The 22,534-nt window shown below is 42.5% G+C and overlaps 1 protein-coding gene across 1 annotated transcript in view; it reads left to right on the top strand.

The window, feature by feature from the left end:
* Nucleotides 1-22,534, top strand: part of ckap5 (cytoskeleton associated protein 5) — a 153,480-nt gene that overhangs the window by 16,281 nt on the left and 114,665 nt on the right. Inside the window, exons 2-3 of the mRNA XM_078221041.1 lie at nucleotides 5,957-6,046; nucleotides 21,811-22,004. Coding sequence (XP_078077167.1) covers nucleotides 5,990-6,046; nucleotides 21,811-22,004 — 251 coding nt within the window. The 5' untranslated portion in view covers nucleotides 5,957-5,989. The remainder of the gene's footprint in view (nucleotides 1-5,956; nucleotides 6,047-21,810; nucleotides 22,005-22,534) is intronic.

Raw genomic sequence — 22,534 nt, 5'->3', positions numbered from 1 at the left:
CTGCCAGGGTCACTCAGTTCCTGATCTCAGTGTAACCTTGGTCCAAACATGGACAGGTGAGGTGAGAGTGACTGTCCTTGACATCAAAGTCACATTTGACTGAATGTGGCATCAAGGAGCCCTAGCAAAACTGGAGTCACCAGGAATTGTTAGAAACTCTCCATTGGTTGTGTCATACCTAGGACAAATTTGGTTGTGGTTGTTGGTGGTCAATCATCTCAGTTCCAGGACATCACTGCAGGAGTTTCTGTGGGTAGTGTCATCGGCCCAACCACCTTCGGCTGCTTCATCAATGATCTTCCTTCCATCATAAAGTCAGAATTGGGATGTTCCCAGATGATTGCACAATGCTCCGCACCAGTCGTGACTCCTCTGATACTGAAGCAGTTCCGTCTACGACTACATCTGGATGATGCCTTTTCTGAGGGTCGAAAGTCTCTGAAACTCTGCTAAGAAGAGTCTTTGAATCTTTGAAGGCAGAACTGATGGGTGGGAATGTGGAGTTGGTGTCAGATCAGCTATGATCATATTGAATGATGGATCAGGTTTGAGGGGCTGAGTGGCCTACTAAATCATATGTTTGTAGAATCTAACCATTTCCCCATGACATTCATTGACATTATCACTGAATTGCCCACTATTAACATCTTGAGGGGGAGGTTACCATTGACTCGAACCTGAACTGGACCAGCTATTTAAATACAGTAGCAGGTCAAGGGCAATGCTTTACGGATGGGTACATAAAATGGGAACAACATATTAACGATGGTGTATGTTATATGGAAATTTGAGGCTTGTCCAAATATACAAAAATCTCATCTGATCTATTCTTTAATGCCAAAGTTGAATTTAAAGTTGGAAATGTTAGCCAGATTTGAAAGTGTAATTGAAACCAAGGAATTTATTGTTTCTCCCACGTAGTTTGAAATGAAATTCCCATCCTCATGAGCAATAGCTTTTATTTGTTTTGTTCTTGGAAGGAACATGCATATTTCGCACGCATATTTTGATGTTTCTGTGTTTAAGTACTGAATTTCAACTGCTATCACATTTAGATTCTGCAGCCAGGGTCCTTACCCCATTCAGCTTTAGTAGTAAATGAGGAAGTTGTCGTGCTGGATGTTTAGCAATCAAATGCATTTACCTTTTGTCACAACATTCTGATATATCATCAATTTGAAACATTATTTCTGTTTTTCTCCTCGGGTCAGGCAATATCTGCATTTTCTGCTTTTGTTTTAGCAAGTGAAGGGGTTTTTTGAGATTTGTGCATTCCCTCATTACTTTTCAAATCTTTTCCCAACCTCTATTTTGGGCACCAGCTAAAAAGACTGTTTCCATACAAACCAAAACCACTGATTTGCAACCTAAAGCATTATTGATTCACATTCAGTAATCCCTTTTATTCAAGTTTATCATGAAGAACAATTGACATGTGAATCAACTGCCAGTCACAGTAAAGGAGATTAAAAATCCTGGATTATGTAAAGAAAACAATTTGATGGCTAGTGGGGTGGGAAGGTGCTTTGGGGGTATTGGTGTAGGCTGCCAGGCAGGTTATTTCTGGTTGGATGGATCATGTGGACTTCCTAATTATGTGTTTTGTGATCTTGAAGCTTACATGATATGTTTGCCCTGAATGATTTATGCATTGCTGTTGTACTTAGTTTTCTGATCTGTAACTTGTTTTATTGTGAGAAGTCACTGTTCTAAATGTTTGTAGATACATCTGGCTACTGACACAACTCGTGATTGTGTGGGTGAATTATAATTGGGCTGTTTTATGTACGTTAATATATATGTGGGAGAATTCCTTTGAATAATTTTCTTTCACTTAAAATTCCAGAGCAGTAACTTTAACCCTGATGGGGTACATTTTGGAAAACCCAAATGTTTCATCCTTGGTGTTTTGTCTCCTTGTTTAAATGCTGTTTTTCATAAACTTGCATGTGCCTATCTTGTCAGTATGCCAATATTCTCATTGCAGAGTCACATTTGGTTACCGGATCGTGTATAGTCTTGGCTTTCCTTGAGCCAGATCATTGGTGTTTGGTTACTTCTAGCTCTGGATTTGGAAAATAGACACTTCAGAACAGCAATTTAACTTTGGGACTTTAATCAGTTAGAATTATACCTTGTATGCAGAGCTGAATAGAGGAGGGGGCGCTGCCAATTAAATTAAGTAGGCATACATTTTCAATGTCTTCTAACATGCATTTCTAACCACTCCTCTCGGACTGACCTATTTGTACTGTCAGGAGTAATGACATCATGCCATAGAGTCAGGCAGCACAGAAACAGGCCGTTCAGCCCACCATGTCTATGTCAAGCATCAAATATCAATCTCTACTAACTCCATTTATCAACACTTTATCAATATCCTACTATGCCATGGCAATTTAAAGTACTCTTCCAGATGCTGCTTAAATGTTGCGAGAGTACCTGCTTCCTCCACCCCTCAGGCAGTGCTTTCCACCACCCTCTGGTTGGAAAAAAATGTTTCCTCCGATCCCCTCTAACCACTTACTCCTCACCATAAACCTATGCCCTCTGTTCTTAGATGCCTTGGTAATGGGGAAAAGATTCCTACGACCTACTCTATCTATGCCCCTCTTATTTTGTATACCTCTATCAGATCTGCCTCAGTCTTCTCTGCTCAAGGGAAAACAAACCCAGTCTCTCATAGCTGAAATTTTCCATCCTGGTGAATCTCCTCTATGCCCCCTCCAGTGCAATTACATCCTTCCTTAGTGTGGCAACCAGAACTGCGCACACTATTCCATCTGTGACCAAACCAATGTTTTCTAAAGTTCTACCAGCCTTCCATGTGGGACCATGAAGTCCATGTAAATCACATGAATTACGCTGCAGTCATCAATGTATTTACTTACCTTTCCAAAAAATTCAAATTAGTTCGACAGAATCTCACACCAACAAATCCATGCTGACCATTCTTGATCAATCCCTGCCTATCCCTCAGAATTTTATCCGGTAACTTCCCTACCACTGACTGACTAGTTTGTAATTACCTGACTTATCCTTGCTGCCCTTCTTGAATAATGATACCACATTAGCTATCCTATGAAAGTAATATTTGTACTAGGTAATCATCTCTCAGCAGGAGCCTAAACATTTTATAACAGTTGTTGAAATCTCCCATCAGTAACAACCTAACAACCTGGGCATTGCCAGTGACTTAAAAACTCAGCTGGACTAGTCAAATAAATCTCTCCTCCTCCTCCCCCCCTCTCTCTTGAAATTGCACGTGGGGCAGCACGGTGGCACAGTGGTTAGCGCTGCTGCCTCACCGCCAGGGACCCGGGTTCGATTCCGGCTTGGACCACTGCGTGGGTTTTTTCTGGTTTCCTCCCACAAACTGAAAGACGTAATGGTTAGATGCATTGGCCATGGTAAGTTCTCCCTCACTCTACCCCCTCACTCTACTCGAACAGATGCCGGAGTGTGGCGATTTGGGGATTTCCAGTAACTTTATTGCAGTGTTAATGTAAGCCTACTAATAAAAATAAACTTAACGTTTTGGCCTCAGCTACTTTCTGTGGTAGTGAATTCCACAGATTCACCACTCTTGAGTGAAGAAATTTCTCCTCGCCTCACTTCTAAAAGGTTTGCCCCTTATCCTCAAACCATGACCCCTAGCTCTGGACTCCCTCCATCACCAGGAACATGCTACTTAAGGAAGTGGTCCCAGAAATAGTAGATCCAGTGGTGGTCATTTTCCAAAACTCTTTGAACTCTTGAATAGCTACTTTGCAATCTGTAGGAACCAATGTAAGCCTGTCATTCAAAAGGGGAGGTTGGGAGAAAGAAAGCGAACTATAGACTCCAAACAGTCAGGGTCCAGCTCTCGGGACCTGGATTCAAATCCCCCATTGGTGAATGATGAAATTTGATTTTAACTGATATTTTAAAAATCCGTAAATGTCCATGAAACCATTGTTGATGGGGCTTAAAAGCCCATCTGGTTTACTAATCCTCTAAGGACGGAAATCTACCATCCTTACATATGACTCCCAATCCACAGCAATGTGGTTGACTCCTAACAAGACATTCAGTTCCAGGGCAATTGGGCGTGGGCAGTAAATGCTGGCCTAGCCGGTGGCATCCACGTCCTATGAATGAATGGAAAATAAAGCCATCAGTGCAGTTCTATGGCTGGAGTATGTACTAGTTACAAATGTATGGAAACACCACCTTCAAGTTCCTCTTCCAAGTCTCTCACCATCCTGACTTTGGAATATATGGGTTTTCTTTCATCATTACTGGGTCAAAATCCTGGAATTCCTAACAGTAGCGTGGGAGTTTTAATTTACATTACTGAGCATCGTGATGTTCACTACATTGTTGATGTGAGACTTTGCAAAGATGGTGCCGCTGAAGTTCAGGGACAAACTAGTGGACCATGTTGGAGAATTGTTGACAGGATTTGATTTGCACCATACAAATACCAATCATTTAGTACTGATGAGGAATTGTTTTGTTTTAAAGCATTATGAATCTTTGGAATTCTCTATCTCAGAAGGCAATGGATGTTCCACTATTAAATGCATTTAAGGCTGGGATAGACAGATCTTTGGTCTCTTCAGGAATGAAGGGAAATGGGGAGTGGGCAAGAAAGTGGAGTTCAAAAACTCTCAACTTTTGTTAGCTGCTACATAACTAGACAGTACCTGTAATTGCAATTCTAATTAACCAACGATGTTCATTGATAATGGTTTCTCCTTTAATCACCTTTTTATTGCTGTTCAAAAATGAAAAGAGCTATTTGAGGCTTGAAAATTTTTAAATCAAAAACTTAAACTGTAAATTTTTGAACATTTTAGTTTACTCAAATGTGAAGATAGTACCTTGAAAAAGTCTCTGTACGTTGAAGATACTTTTTCTGCTTTTGTGCTGCTGATGCATCCCAAGATCATATTGGTAAAACTCTCAACTGCATTTGTCTATTTGTCCATTTTAAGTGGAATTTCTACCCTTAAGGTAGTATTGTAAAAACAAAAGGAAGCTGGAAGAAATGAAATACTTGAGGCGTAAAAGGCTTTGGATTGGATGGGGAAGAGGCTTGAGTGTGCATGTAGTTATGGGGGGGGGGGGGGGGGGGGTGGGAGTTGTTGAGTTCTAGGGATATTTTGGTGCTGTTCTCCTGGATCGATCCGTCAAGGCTGTTGCTCCCAATATTACTAAATCCCTTTGCATCTAAAAATGAGCTACTTTATCTCCTTGTGCTCTGAAAGTCCTTCATAGCTTTGCTTTTGTCTACTTTCTCCAATTCATATCCTATGACCCCTCTCAGTATACTAGATTCCATTCCCAGTGATCTGTGATCCTAGTCCTCCCAGTTTTGCACGTATCATTCCAGAATTCCTGGCACACTAGGATGTCTTCCCAAAGCTTGAAGCACCTCCCTCAAAATAATGGCTTCAATCTGAGTTCACACTCAGGACTGCCCAAATCAGTTTCCACCTTGGTATTTGTCCAGCTCCTAGACTACCCCTGTACTGACTTGTCTTCATTCTTGGTAATATAATTTGGCATAACACCTTGGTTAATATTACAAAAATCTGGCTCAAATGTTATAAAAAAAGCTAAATTGTTGCTGGTCACTTAAAATTGACCCATCACTGCAGTAGTAAACTCTTTCAAGTCCAGTTATGTAGTTTCTTAAACGTTTCATTTGTTTAACTCTGAATGTGTTGAATAAAAATACAACTGTTTGGGAGCCCACGCTACTTTGTGGCATTGTCCTGCAGTGGGATCACACAGGAACTGGACCATGACCGAACCCAGGATATAGCTGGGTACTTGTATACTAATGAATTGCGACTGCGTAGGAGAGGAGTTGGGCAAAGGGCCATTATCCCAGTGCAAACTGTGGGAGTCCATCTATATTGCTGCAGTGAAAGCTGTTTTGGATAGTAACATGTGTTTCTTTCTCTAGGTTACTGCTTATTGAGCACATTACATAATCACCATGGCGGATGAATGTGAATGGATGAAATTGCCAATTGACCAGAAGTGTGAGCACAAGGTATGTATGTGTAAGATGAGGTGTAAATATAATTGGAATGCTTGAATGTTTGTAGAGCATTGATAATTAAAGCTTTAACCAAATTGCAGGTAGGTAATATATGTACAAGCTTCCTGGGCTCCACATGACTTGATTTGGGAGCAAAAAGTTTTGCTTGCTTTTTGAAACCTTTCTGTTTGCATCAAATCTTATCTCTTTAGCTTGTTACAATCTGTGCTGCGTTACACACACCACGCACACACACACACCGCATACCTTAAATCTTCCGCAGAAAAGAAATCCAAGCATCACCAATATAAACTGGAATTTTGGAATGGAACTTGCAGAAAATTGAAACTAGTGAATTTCACACAATCCTATTACATGAAGGACTTCACTTGGAGTTAATCCTCATTTAAATCTGCGTATTGCAAGATATTAGTGTTCATTAAGTATGTGTTCACAACTGGCTACGGTGGAGTAATGGTGAGTGATTGGAGGAAACCACACAGTGGTGTACCCCCATGACTCAGTATTTGAACTTCATGTTTGTGCATCGTTGAGCCTGTTTGGGTATATGGGTATAATTTGAGTTTGCAGATGATGCAAAACTTGGAAGTACTGTTTCAGCCATTAGGAGAACATAAACTGGTGTGAGAGGCAGATGCACAGGAAACTAAATTCAACGTAGAAAAAAATGATTTGGTTTATTATTGTCATGTATTGGGATAAAGTGAGAAATATTGTTTTTTGCATGCTTCACCGACAAACCATACCGTTCATAGAATACATAGGGAAGATGAAAAGGAGGGTGCAGAATATAATGTTACAATCATAGCTAGAATGTAGAGAAAGATCAGCTTAATATATGGTAGGTCCATTCAGAAATCTAATGGCAGCAGGGAAGAAACTGTTCTTGAATCGATTTGGTACGTGACCTCAGGCTTTTGTATATTTTTCCTGACTGAGGAAGATGGAATATGGTATGTCCGGGGTGCGTGGGACCCTTGATTATGCTGGCTGATTTTGAGGTAGCAGGAATTGTAGATAGAGTCAATGGATGGGAGGCTGGTTTGTGTGATGGACTGGGCTACGTTCACAACCCTTTGTAGTTTCTTGCAGTCTTGGTCAGAGCAGGAACCACACCAAGCTGTGATACATCTGTAAAAATATGGAGTGGTGCATGGTGGTAGGGAGAATGAGCAGGGGAATATGAACTAAATAGTACAATTTTATAAGGAGTGCAGGACCAGAGAACTGGGGATTGGGATTGAATCTTTGAAGGCGGCTGACTGATTTTTAAAAAAATGCTTAGTATTAGTATTGGAGGAATAGCATGCTAAAGCAAGTAACTTGTGCTAAACCTTTATAAAAACTGGTTCGGCCCCACAGGAACGATGGTGAGGCCCTGGAAAGGGTACAGAGAGATTCACTAGAATTGTGCAAGGGATGAACAGTGGAGGTTAAGAGGAGATTGATAAAGGTGGCCAGTTACCAGAAGGCATAGATCTGAACCATTTTGCTAAAGAAGTATAGGTGACATGAGGAAACATTTTGAACACAGCAATTGTTGTGATCTGGAGAGCATTGCTTGAAAGGGTAGTGAAATCTAATTCAATAATATTCAAAAGAGATTTGGATAAATTGGGTGGCATGTGATTTTGATCAGAGCTGTTCCACTGCTGCTGTGGGGCAGGTTATAAAACTGGGCTGGTATCTATAAAAATGATCATAAAGCTGTTATAGAAGACTTGTTGCTTCAAGTCTAGAACATAGAACATAGGAAAGCTACAGCACAAACAGGCCCTTCGGCCCACAAGTTGCGCCGAACATGTCCCTATCTACCAGGCTTGCCTATAACCCTCTATCTTACTAACTTCCATGAACTAATCCAAAAGTCTCTTAAAAGACCCCATCGAATCCGCCTCCACCACCACTACCGGCAGCCGATTCCACGCACCCACCACCCTCCGAGTGAAAAACTTACCCCTAACATCTCCTCTGTACCTACTCCCCAGCAACCTAAACCTGTGACCTCTTGTGGCGACCATTTCAGCCCTGGGTAAAAGCCTCTGAGAATCTACTCTATCAATACCTCTCAACATCTTATCATAGAATCATAGAAACCCTACAGTGTAGAAAGAGGCCATTCGGCCCATCGAGTCTACACCGACCACAATCCCACCCAGGCCCTACCCCCATATCCCTACATATTTACCCGCTAATCCCTCTAACCTATGCATCTCAAGACACTAAGGGGCAATTTTAGCATAGCCAATCAACCTAACCCGCACATCTTTGGACTTATATACCTCGATCAGGTCACCTCTCATCCTTCGCTTCTCCAAGGAGAAAAGACCTAGCTCTCTCAACCTATCCTCATAAGGCATGCCACCTAATCCAGGCAACATCCTTGTAAATCTCCTCTGCACCCTTTCTATGGCTTTCACATCCTTTCTGTAATGAGGCGACCAGAACTGGGCACAGGACTCCAGGTGGGGTCTGACCAGGGTCCTATACAGCTGCAGCATTATCTCCCGATTTCTAAACTCAATTCTTCTATTGATGAAGGCCAGTATTCCATACACCTTCTTAACCACAGCCTCTACCTGCGACGCTGCTTTGAGCGTCCTATGAACCCGGACCCCAAGATCCTTCTGATCTTCCACACTGCCAAGCGTCTTACCCTTAATATTATATTCTTTCATCCTATTCGACCCGCCAAAATGAACCACCACACACTTATCTGGCTTGAAGTCTGTCTGCCACTTCTCCGCCCAGTCTTGCATCTTATCTATGTCTCGTTGCAACTGCTGACATCCCTCTACACTAACCACAACACCACCAACCTTTTGTGTCATCAGCAACCTTGCCAACCCATCCTTCCACTTCCTCATCCAGGGTCATTTATAAAAATCACAAAGAGCAAGGGTCCCAGAACAGATCCCTGGGGCACTCCACTGGTGACCGACCTCCATGCTGAAAAAGACCCATCTACAACCACTCTTTGCCTTCTGTGGGCAAGCCAGTTCTGAATCCACAAGGCAATGTCCCCTTGTATCCCATGCCCCTTCACTTTCTCAATACGCCTTGCATGGGGCACCTCATCAAAAGCCTTGCTGAAATCCATATAAACTACATCTACCGCTCTTCCCTCGTCTGTGTCCAGTTACATCTTCAAAAAATTCAATTAGGCTCATAAGGCATGATCTGCCTTGGACAAAGCCGTGCTGGCTATTTCTGATCATACTATTCCTCTCCAGATGTTCATAAATCCTGCCTCTCAGGATCTTCTCCATCAACTTACCATCCACTGAGGTTAGACTCACTGGTCTATAATTTCCCGGGCTATCTCTTCTCCCTTTCTTGAATAACGGAACCACACCCGCAATCCTCCAGAACCCCTCCCGTCTCCATTGATGACGCAAAGATCATCACCAGAGGCTCAGCAATCTCTTCCCTCGCCTCCCACAGTAACCTGGGGTACATCCCATCCGGTCCTGGCGATTTATCTAACTTGATGCTTTTCAAAAGCTCCAACACATCCTCTTTCCTAATGTCCACATGCTCAATCTTCTCAGTCCACTGCAAGTCTGCACTGCAACTACCAAGATCCTTTTCCACTGTGAATATTGAAGTAAAGTATTCATTGAGTACCTCTGCTATTTCTACCGGTTCTATACAGACTTTCCCACCGTCACATTTGATAGGTCCTACTCCTTCACATCTTATCTTCTTGCTCTTAACATACGTGTAGAATGCCTTGGGGTTTTCCTTTATCCTGTCTGCCAAGGCCTTCTCATGACCCCTTCTTGCTCTTCTAATTTCCCTCTTAAGTTCCTTCCTACTAGTCGTATACTCTTCTAGATTTCTAACATTACCTGGCTCCCTGAACCTTTTGTAGGCTTTCCTTTTCTTCTTGACTAAATTCGTTACAGCTTTCGTGCACCATGGTTCCTGTAACCTACCATAACTCCCCTGTCTCATTGGAACGTTGCTGTGCAGAGCTCCAGATAAATTTTCCTTGAAAATTTGCCACATTTCTTCTGTACATTTCCCTGAGAAAACCTCCTTCCAAATTATGCCTCTAATTTCCTGCCTAATAACCTCATAATTGCCCTTACTCCAAATAAACACTTTCCTAGCTTGACTGATCCTATCTCCCTCCAATGCTAATGTAAAGGAGATAGTTATGATCACTATCCCCAAAATGCTCTCCCACTGAGAGATCTGACACCTGCCCAGGTTCATTCCCTAATACCAAATCAAGTACAGCCTCTCCTCTTGTAGGCTTATCCACATACTGTGTCAGGAAGCCCTCCTGAACACACCTAACAAACTCCTCCCCATCTAAACCCTTTACCCTTGGGATATTCCAATCGATATTTGGGTAATTAAAATCTCCCATCACGACCACTCTGTTATTATCACATCTCTCCAGGATCTGCTTCCCAATCTGCTCCTCCACATCCCTGCTACTATTGGGCGGCCTATAGAAAACACCCAGTAAAGTTATTGACCCCTTCCTGTTGTGAACCTCCACCCACAGAGATTCTGTAGACAATTCCTCTGTGGCGTCCATCTTTTCTACAGCCGTGACACTATCCCTGATCAACAGTGCCATTCCCCCACCTCTTTAGCCTCCTTCCCTGTCCCTCCTGAAACATCTGAAACCCGGCACTTGAAGTATCCAGTCCTGGCCCGGAGATAACCAAGTCTCTGTAATGGCCACCACATCACACTTCCAAGTAGTGATCCACACTCTAAGCTCATCCATTTTGTTCACTACACTCCTTGCGTTAAAATAAACACATCTCAACCCTTCGGTCTGAGCACTCCCCTTCTCCGTCACCTGCGTATCCTCCCTCTCACACTGTCTACAAGCCCCTTTTATTTTTAAGCTAGCCTCCTCTCTCCCAGTCACCTCATTTTGATTCCCACCCCCCAACCATTCTAGTTTAAACAGTCCCCAGTAGTCTTGGCAAACCTTCCCGCCAGGAAAATGGTCCCCCTGGGATTGAAGTGAAACCCGTCCTTTTTGTACAGGTCGCACCTGCCCCTAAAGAGGTCCCCATGATCCAGGAACCTGAATCCCTGACCCCCTCCTCCAATCCCTCAGCCACGCATTTATCCTCCACCTTATTCTGTTCCTTCCCTCACTGTCTTGTGGCACAGGCAGCAATCCCGAGATTACTACCTTTGCCTTCCTTCCTTCCTTAACTCCCTACCTAACTTCCTATATTCTCCTTTCATAACCCCTTCTCCTTTCCTGCCCCCTTCTCCTTTCCTGCCTATGTCAGTGGTACCAGTATGCACCACGATCTCTGGCTCCACTCCCTCCCACTTCAGGATTTCCTGGATACGGTCAGAAACATCCCTGGTCCCGGCACCAGGGAGGCAAACCACCATCCGCGTTTCTCGACTTCCTCCACAAAAACGCCTGTCTGACCCCCTCACTGTAGAGTCTCCTATCACCACTGCCTTCCTCCTTTCCTTAGCCTTCTGTGCTACAAGGCCGGACTCCACGCCAGAGGCACGACCACTGCTGCTTCCACCAGGTGGGCTGTCCACCCCAACAGTACTCAAACAAGAGTACTTATTTTAAAGGGGCACAACCACTGGGGTACTCTCTACCACCTGACTTTTCCCTTTCCTGACTGTGACCCACTTGCCTGCTTCTTGTGGCCCCGGTGTGACCACCTGCCTATAACTCCTATCTATCACCTCGTTTTCCCTGACCAGACGAATGTCCTCGAGCTGCAGCTCCAGTTCCCTAACTCGGTCCCTTAGGAGCCGCAGCTCGACGCACCTAGCGCAGATATGCACTTCTGGGAGGCTAGGAGACTCCACGACCTCCCAATCCGGAACTGAGAACAGCAAACTGGCTTCACATTCATAATGCCCCTTTTACTCAGATTCCACAGGGAAAGAACTAAGATTTAAAAGTTTGAAAAAAAAATTTTTTTCTTTAAACCTACCCTCTCTCGCCCGTTTCCTCCTAAGCCCGTTGAGCCAAAGCCCTTCAGCTCTCACTCTGCTACCTGCTCAATCCGCTGCCCGCTACAACGCTGCCCGCTGGATAGTGCTAAAGTCTAAAGAGAAAGAAATCTGCCATTTTATCATTGTCTGTATGTAACCCAAATATTACACCGACATGGCTGACTACCGTCTGAAGTAGCCCGGTAAGTTACTCAGTTCATGAAACTGCATTTTCACCTCCGAGCAACTAATGATGGGCAGCAAATGCTGGCTATACCAACAATATCCACATCGCAAATATGCTAAATAATTTTGTCAGGGCGATGGACAAGAAAGAAACAAATTCTATTTTGAAAGGAAGGGAACAGCATCTCAAAAATGGAATCCAGTGGTGAGGATGCAGGTGGGGAAATTTGGTGGTTACCAGTCCCATGGGAATGGCATCAAGCAAATGAGAAACTAGAGATGGTGGAAGAGGATGTGAAAAGGAATGGGAGTGAAGCTAATGAAAGAAGGGTTCAGAGTCACAGCAGCGTTTGAGGGAATTGGCTTGCTGGCAAGTGACTGGGATGAGAAGTAGGAAGAGCAGATAGATCTCAATTTTCCTGACAAGTACGTGAGCCTGTTAGAGGGTTCAGGGGAGAGGTGTTTCAGAAGTCATTGGTTTGTCTTGGTTTTGGCAACAGATTCAGGCCTGAAACACTTGATGTGGTTTATGAATGTCTCAAATTAACCTGTTCAGGTTGGATGAAGTACACATAGTTTGGAGTATTGAGTGATTACTTTTCCTCTACCATAATTATTGACGCAGAGGTCAGCGTTTTGAAAATCCCAAAGAATGTAATATTTGAAAGAAGCAAGCACTTGCATTTATATAGTGCTTTTCACTGGGCTCTTTATACCCAATGAAATACTTAGAAATGTCGTTGCTGTTTTAGGAAAAAGAGCGACAGCAAATTCCCACAAACAGCAATGTGATGGACCAATTATCTAGTATTTCTTTAATAATATTTGTAGGAAAACATTGGCTAAGACATTAGGGAATGTTCACCTGTTTTCAAAATTGTCATGGGACTTTTTCCATCCACCCAAACATGGTTTAATGCCATATCTGAAAACAGCACTTCCAACACTTAGTACTGCACTGGGAAGTTGGTTTTGACTTTTCTGTCAGCCATAGTGTGGGGTTTTTACTCAGAACCTTGTGACTTAGGTGAGGGTGCTCCCAACTGAGCCATGGCTGACCAATCCAAAGAATAGGGATTTGCCAAAATTGATGTAAACAAAATTATTATAATGAAGAAAGCAATGCTTCTTGAGACAAATTCCTAGGAAAGATAGTTTCCATCTTGGTTTTAAAGAATTTAGTTGTGAACATTGTAGATGCGTAGGAGATTTTCACGGTAATTTCACTGCAGTGCGCCCAAACGTGCAAAGTTCTCTTGATATGCATCCCATTTTGTTGCTTAAGCAAGTGATGGAGGAAAATCAGGAAATTACATTGTATGCCAATTAGCCACCATCTGTGGTCAGAATCTTGCTCAAGTCTATAATTAAGGGTGGGGTGACTAAACATCTTGAAAATTTTCAGCTTATCAGAGAGGGCCAGCATGGATTTGTAAAGGCTAAGTCATATTATGAACAGGGATGAACATTTTGAAGAGATGAGTAAAGTAATGGAAGGGGAATGACTATTGTTGTGAAGTTGAGTTTGTAAAGATATAAATGTTTTATAAAGGTATAAAAGAATTGTTAAAAAAAAGTGCTGGAGGGAAAGAGCGTGGTCCCTTTAAAAGCTGTTTTTGAGTTCTGTACTAAAATGCAGAGTACACAACTGCAGGTTGCAACATTTGTTTCAAAAGGATCAAAAGCATCAGGGTTGCCTTGGTAACTGGCTCTGCAGGTTTTGCATTTTTGTTAGCCTATGAGTTTAAAGAAGACATTCAGCTAGCAGCCTATGAGCTTAAAGAAAATGCTCAACTATTAAAACCTATCAGATTTGAATTTGATCATGTTGACAGCCTCAAACCAGTCGTGGTGTAAGGAAATTGCGAGGTCATAGCGGGTATAAAGGCCAAAGCAACAGCCATTTCAAGAGAGAACGTCTTGGAAGAACATCTCCAAGGGCCAGGGCAGCCAGACAAAAAGCCAGCATTCATTTCTGGAGCGCCTCTCCACCCATGCCAGTTTAAATATCTCAAGAGAATTATTCAGCTATCTAACAGAAGGATACAGAGTCAGAAAGACCTTACAGACAGCGGACAACTGCCAAAGAACTCCAAAGCTTCCGAACGCTATCAGATCTGGGTATATATATTTTTTGAGTGATTAAACTTTTGTTGTTAGTGTTTTGGCAATGACTGTTCCTTGTATTACTTGAACAACATTTTAGTCAAAACGTACAAAAACGGTGACAAAAACGGTTGATGAAGGAAGGGCCGTGGATGTCGTCTATATGGATTTCAGTAAGGCATTTGACAAAGTCCCACATGGCAGGTTGGTTAAGAAGGTTAAGGCTCATGGGATACAAGGAGAAGTGGCTCGATGGGTGGAGAACTGGCTTGGCCAGAGGAGACAGAGGGTAGTGGTCGAAGGGTCTTTTTCCGGCTGGAGGTCTGTGACCAGTGGTGTTCCGCAGGGCTCTGTACTGGGACCTCTGCTATTTGTGATATATATAAATGATTTGGAAGAAGGTGTAACTGGTGTAATCAGCAAGTTTGCGGATGACACAAAGATGGCTGGAATTGCGGATAGCGAAGAGCATTGTCGGGCAATACAGCAGGATATAGATAGGCTGGAAAATTGGGCGGAGAGGTGGCAGATGGAATTTAATCCGGATAAATGCAAAGTGATGCATTTTGGAAGAAATAATGTAGGGAGGAGTTATGCAATAAATGGCAGAGTCATCAGGAGTATAGAAACACAGAGGGACCTAGGTGTGCAAGTCCACAAATCCTTGAAGGTGGCAACACAGGTGGAGAAGGTGGTGAAGAAGGCATATGGTATGCTTGCCTTTATAGGACGGGGTATAGAGTATAAAAGCTGGAGTCTGATGATGCAGCTGTATAGAACGCTGGTTAGGCCGCATTTGGAGTACTGCGTCCAGTTCTGGTCGCCGCACTACCAGAAGGACGTGGAGGCATTGGAGAGAGTGCAGAGAAGGTTTACCAGGATGTTGCCTGGTATGGAGGGTCTTAGCTATGAGGAGAGATTGGGTAGACTGGGGTTGTTCTCCTTGGAAAGACGGAGAATGAGGGGAGATCTAATAGAGGTATACAAGATTATGAAGGGTATAGATAGGGTGAACAGTGGGAAGCTTTTTCCCAGGTCGGAGGTGACGATCACGAGGGGTCACGGGCTCAAGCTGAGAGGGGCGAAGTATAACTCGGACATCAGAGGGACGTTTTTTACACAGAGGGTGGTGGGGGCCTGGAATGCGCTGCCAAGTAGGGTGGTGGAGGCAGGCACGCTGACATCGTTTAAGACTTACCTGGATAGTCACATGAGCAGCCTGGGAATGGAGGGATACAAACGATTGGTCTAGTTGGACCAAGGAGCGGCACAGGCTTGGAGGGCCGAAGGGCCTGTTTCCTGTGCTGTACTGTTCTTTGTTCTCTTTGTTCTTTGTACCTTAGTATGTTGCTTACTGGTTATTTAGATAAAATACCTTGTTAATTCATTTAAAGTGGGTGTTAGGCCTTTATATAAATGAACCTCTAATCGTAAATTAAGAACAGATAACACCTTCCCAAATGATTGTAGCAGATTATGACGCATGGTAAATGGGATTAACCTCTATTGTGACACTCAAATACCTTTAGAAGTCTAGAAATAATATTCAGAAAGTTCCTTGTAAGAGACTGAGCTGAAGTCGAAGCTCTTGGAATCAGGCATATTTTTAGCCTAGTTAGGGAATTGGCTGAATAATAGGAGACAAAATAGGGATATAGGGAAGATAGTTTAATTGGCAGAATGTGATTTGTGGTGTCCTGCAAGAATCTGTGGAGCTTTACTATTGACTATTAACACCTGGGATGATGGGTTAGAGAGCTGCATTCAAAATTGCTGATGATGACAAAGATGTGTTATTGCAAGTAGTATATGTAAGCATGAAATTAAGTGACTGGACAAAACTGGCAAACAGATTTCAATGTAGTTGAATGTGAAGTTATCCACTTTGGACATTAAAAGATAGAACAGGTTACCTTCTATCTGGTGAAAAGCTAGAAACACTGGAGATTCAAAGAAGTTAGGCTCCAGGTATAAGAGCATTCAGAAGTGTCCTGAAAAGGTGTAGAAAATAATCCAGCACTAATGGAATGCTGGCATTTATATATAGAGGACTCGTATGTAAGGAGATAGCAGTCATGCTTGTACAATACATATTGTCCTTGGGTAGAATGAACCTTAGATTTATGAGACTGATATCTAGACTACAATGGTTAAGTGATGAGGGAGAGATGACCCGAACTAGGATTGTGTTCTGTGGAACTGAGGTTAAGGGGCGTTTTGATCAAGGTTTTCCATTTATTAAGATTGAGAGAAAAGATTTCTGCTAGTTGGGTTGTTCAGACAAGGGACATAATCAAAATTAGAACCAACCTTTCAGGAATGAAATTAGGAAGCACTTAATGCAGATGGTGGCAGAACTTTGAGCCTCTTGTGCAAATGGTGTTTGATGCTAGATCACTTGTTAATTTAAAATTTGGGATTTTTATTAATCGAGGCCATTAAGGGATATGAGAAAAGACAGGCATAAGCCATCGTCTCATTGAATGGAAGTGAAGGTTCGAGGGGCTAAATGTTATACACCCTGTCTGTGTCGTTCTCTCTCTCAACCAAAACCTGAGAGCATTGAGACCTCGATTTTAATTCTCACTTTCTGAACACCGTTCCTTTATTGACGAGTCATCATGGCTACTGTCTGTCTTGACTCAATTGTGGTTGTTTGAATATCAAGTCCATATTTTCCTGCACTCTGGTTATTTTTGGTGGATATCTTTAAATCCCCAGATCTCTGTTTAAAAAGCCCTGCTTTAGAAGGAACCAGACTTCTAGTCTAAGTAAATGAACTGGATACTGAAACAAACAGTAAACTTGCCATTTGCTGGCACTGAAATAAGAATAGTAAATAAAGGACATAATCCATGGTCCTCTTGCATTTTTTTAAAGATAGGGTCAGTTGTATGATTGGGCAGACCAATAGCAAATATATGCAATTTGAATCAAACAGTATGGTGGACAGCAGGACTAGAATTGAGATAAAAGCTCAAAGGGATGTAATATGTAAGATTGTGGTGCAAAAGTCATATTTAGGCCTATAATCCCTGAATAAGTCAACCATTGCTCCCCACATCTCTTTTTCTGTTAAGAAATCCTACTCACATTAGGCGTCAACCTCAGTTTTTCCTGTCAGAAATGGAAGTTTTACTCCCTTTGTGTCAGCATGTGGGATTAAGCAGATGACAAGCCCATGTTGCCAAAAGATGCAGGGGAGTTAAAGCACGCCCACAACAGAATAGACTGCGCATGGCGACCAATGGGGAAAAAAAATGGGTTGACCGCAAATAGAATGAAGTACTAACCTGGCTTCAAGCTAAAAGTAATAACATTTACTAACTTATCAATTAACTGTGCTGCAATGAGGGAATTTGGTGTCAGTGAAAAAACTAGAGAATGGAAGAAGAAATCCACTCTGAAGAAGTTACCCAGCCATTGGTCTGAACTTGAGAAGCATGTACTGGATGACCCTTCAAAAATTGTCAGAATGCTTACATGTCACCATTGCATTTATACACTCTTCAGTGGGCCAAATCAAACTGAATCTGGCAAAAACCTGAGCAGAACAGCTTGTTGGTCCAGCTGCTTTATGAATACTGCTGCAGAAGGCAAAGGTCACTCGGACTACCAAAAGACCTCTGCCAAAATTGCCAGCTTCTGGTGATTTATCATCAAGCAGTGGCAAAAACAAGTATCATTATGTCACCATTAGATGAAATGCTCATGAATTTCAATGTACAAAGCGACCAAACTCCGGGGTGGAGAGATTTGAAGTGAAAACCACAATGTATGAGAAGATTTGGTTAGGGTGGTCCCGGCCTCCATGATTGGAACCAAATTAAAACCTATGATTTTTAACTTGAAGCAATGTCAACCATCAACGGTTGGGAAGGTGAGGATGGAGTGATGTAAATTGATGGTGTGCGATAGCCACTGTGGTGGCAAGGAACACATTCACATCCCCTATAACTGATGAGATGAAGAGGTGTCCGTGAGAAATAGCATCCAAATCGCAGTTATACTGGGGTCTAACATCCATACATCAACCTTTGGATCTGTGCCTTAAGCCATTCAAGGATCTTCATGCAAATGAAATTGGACGTTTCACAGAGGGGAAAACAGAGCAGATGGCTGTTGTAGCATCACTTGATGTTTTGTGTGGTATTGCCATCAAATGCTAACAGTACACAAACTGCCATTAAATTGTTCCTATTCAGTGGATGTAGAGGGACGATTCTGAAACAAATGTACCATATTTAATTCGGAGCAGGATCTTTACAATGTCATCGCCAAAGAGACTTGGAATCTACTCAATTAACTCTATCAGATAACGATGAATTTGACTGTTTTTAGAAGTTTCTATTGTGCTTGCATCCTTGTAGAATTAATTCAATGAATAAAATGTGTTGTATTGATGTCATGTGAATTACTGGTGTGTTTGTTCACTTTTTGTATACTTTGCCTATGTCAGCCCCTGTCTCTGGAAGGATTTTTCATGGCATCGACTGTCGCCTTCTATTCTGCAATCTACAGTTCCTAAATGTGCAAGTTAAAAATACTAAGTCAATGTTTGTGTGGGGTGTGTTTCACAGCCAACAAAAGTTGAGTTTATTATCTAGTTCTCAGGACCCACTGGAGGATTGTGTTCAGTTCCATCACCAGGCTACCAAAGAAAGCAAACGTAGATTGAAACAGTACCTATAGCAACAAGACTGATTCCCGTCTAAGGCAAAGATTACAGCAGCTTAAACGAAAAGGAAAATGTTTTGTTCAATGTAACAGCCCCTTTTGCAGAATAGAAAGTAACAGCTGATTTTGGCAAAGGATTGTTTCATCACATGATATGCACTGGCATCCAAAAAATAGTGAGACACTGGCAGGAGAATCAGTAGGCAGAGGGCACTGTTTAAGATGTGGCAAAAGAAGCATTTTTTTTTTGAAGCAAGCTATGATGATCTGGACTGCACTTCCTGAAAGGCTTGTTGGAATAGATTCAATAGTACTTCCTAAAGATAATAGGATATTGATGTGCAGGGGAGTGGGACTGATTGGATAGCCCTTTTGAAGAGGTGAATGATACAATTAGCCTCATAGAATCATAGAAACCCTACAGTACAGAAAGAGGCCATTTGGCCCATCGAGTCTGCACCGACCACAATCCCACCCAGGCCCTACCCCCATATCCCAACATATTTTACCCGCTAATCCCTCTAATCTACGCATCTCAGGACACTAAGGGGCAATTTTAGCATGGCCAATCAACCTAACCCGCGCATCTTTGGACATCCTGTGCTGAATGATATAACGGGATGGCACAGTGGTTAGCACTGCTGTTTACCAGCACAAGAGACCCAGGTTCAATTCCTGGCTTGGGTCACTGTGCGGAGTTTGCATGTTCTCCCCATGTCTCATGGGCTTACTACCCCAGTCCGAAAGACGTGCTGGTTAGGTGCATTGGCTATGCTAAATTCTCTCCTCAATGTACCCGAACAGGCACCGGAGTGTGGCGACTAGGGGATTTCACAGTAACTTCATTGCTGTGTTACTGTCAGCCTACTTGTGACACTAATAAACTTACAAAACTAAATCATGGGGAGTGTCTGGTTCTATCACAACAGGTGGTGTGTGGGTAGGAGGAGGTTGGACTGGAAAAATCAGTGGAAATGGTGATCCGATAAATGAGTAGCCAAATAGCATTTAAATATGTTAAAACAGTGCTTTGTTTTAGCAGCTTTGTACTAAAGGAAATATCTTTTTAATAGCAACATTTCTTAAGATTTATTTCCTCTCATGTTTAGCACTGCTGTCTCACAGTGCCAGGGACCCGGGTTCGATTCCTGGCTTGGGTCACTCTGTGCGGAGTCTGCACGTATTCCCCGTGTCTGTGTGGGTTTCCTGAGTGGTCCGGTTTCCTCCACAGTCCGAAAGACGTACTGGTTAAGTGCGTTGGCCATGCTAAATCCTCCCTCAGTGTACTCCAGCAGGTGTTGTAGTGTGGCGACCTAGGGGATTTTTCACAGTAAATTCATTTGCAGTGTTAACGTAAGCCTAGTTGTGACACTAATAAATAAACTTTCTTTCACAGAAACCCTACAGTGCAGAAGGAGGCCATTCGGCCCATCGAGTCTGCACTGGCAACAATCCCACCTAGGCCTTATCCCTGTAACCCCATATATTTACCCCGCTAATCCCTCTAACCTATGCATGCTGGGACACTAAGGGACAATTTAGCATGGCCAGTGCACCTAACCTGTACATCTTTGGACTGTAGGTGGAAACCGGAGCACCCGGAGGAAACCCATGCAAACACGGGTAGAACGTGCAAACTCCACACAGACAGTGACCCAAGCTGGGAATCGAACCCAGGTTCTCCGGAGCTGTGAGATAGCAGTGCTAACCACCCTGCCACCGTGCTGCCCCATTCTTTCTTAAAACTTTAAATCGATAAAACAGCTGAGGAGCCTTTTTGAAACATTAAGTGGTATTAATAAATTTATGATAGAATAAAATAGGTAATTAAAATAACAAATGGAAGCTACTGCAAAGTTGAAACTTGATTTCAGGACAGGCTTTTTTTACAATTAATATGACCCCTGTCGGTGTGGTACAAACAAAAATATTAGGGTTCTAATATTGTAAGCATTGAGCTGAATTTCGGACCAAATGAAGCTCTAGTTAAAAAAGCCTACCAACGCCTCTACTTAGGGGGGGCTAAGGAAATTTGGCATGACTCACTGACCTTTTACAGATGCATCATAGAAAGCATTCTTTCTGGATGTATCACAGCTTGCTATGGCTCCTGCTCTGTCCAAGACAGCAAAAAACTACACAAAGGGTTGTGAACATAACTCAGTCCATCATGAAACCAGCCTCCCATCCATTAAGTCCATTTGTACCTCCTGTTGCCTTGGAAAAGCAGCCAGTATAATCAAGGACCCCACCCACCCCAGTCATTCTCTCAACCACCACCTTCTGTCGGGAAAAAGAGAGAAAAGTCTGAGGTACCAAACGACTCAAGAACAGCTTCTTTCCTGCTGCCATCAAACTTTTGAATGGACCTACCTTGCATTAAGTTGATCTTTCCTGTATACCTTGGCTATGACTGTAACACTATTCTACACCCTCTCCTTTCTTTCTCCCTTATGTACTCTATGAATGGTATGCTTTGTCTGTTTCACGTGCAAGAAACAACACTTTTTACTGTATCCTACTACATGTGGCAATAAATCAAATCAAAATGACTGTTGCTAACTCCAGTTCCTTTGACCTGGAAAGTACATGTCCATGGATATTGGGTGAAAAAGGATGGCAGTCAGCAGTCATGAAAATCTTGTGCTGGCACATAAGAATGGCCATGTGGTGCTGAAATTCTACTTAAACCTGTGAAATTAAAGACTAAAAAGAGAACAAGGAGGTGGTTGTGGGCTATTGGGGTGGAGGGAGTATGAGTAAATGGAATTAAACAGTGCAAGGAAAGTAGCAATGCTTAATCTGTTGATGTTGACCAAGTGTGTAATGTCTTTCAGGTATGGAAAGCTCGATTAAATGGCTATGAAGAAGCTGCCAAACAGTTCCAGAAGATTCAAGATGAAAAAAGCCCAGAATGGTCCAAATATTTAGGACTGATCAAAAAATTTGTAACCGATTCAAATGCAGTAGCTCAGCTCAAAGGACTGGAAGCAGCACTTGTTTATATAGAAAATGCTCATGTCGCAGGAAGGCAAGTTCCTAAAATTCCACCAGACTAGTTTTTTAAGTTCGCAAATTGGTAGTTTACAGAGATTCTCATTATAAAGACATGTTTACAAATAAGTTGCATATTTGCTTTTATGTGAACAGGATTTTACAACCTTGTATATCATTTTAGGATGGGTTTGAGCTTTGTTAGATGAAACCACAGAATTAACCAAAATCTTAAATATCATGTCAGCACACTTTTATAATGTGGGCGTTAAATCAGTATTAAAAATGTAATCTCCAAAAGAAGTAGGAACAAGAGTAGACCGCATGACCCTTCAAGCCTGCTCTGCCATTCAATACAATCAAAGGCTGAAGTTGGTTTCAACTCCCATTTCCCACTCTCTCTCCCATATGCCTTTCCTGAGAGACCAAGTATCTGTCTATCCCTGTCTTAAATGTATTCCATAATAGAGCACTCAACACTCCAATAGAGAATTGCAAACATTCACAACCCTTTTGAAGAAATTTCTCCATCTCAGTCCTAAATGATTAGCCCCTGATACTGGGGCT

This window comes from Mustelus asterias, chromosome 9 (genome assembly GCF_964213995.1).
Source record: "Mustelus asterias chromosome 9, sMusAst1.hap1.1, whole genome shotgun sequence".
Lineage (NCBI taxonomy): Eukaryota > Metazoa > Chordata > Chondrichthyes > Carcharhiniformes > Triakidae > Mustelus > Mustelus asterias.
This window is presented reverse-complemented; position numbering and strand designations above follow the sequence as displayed.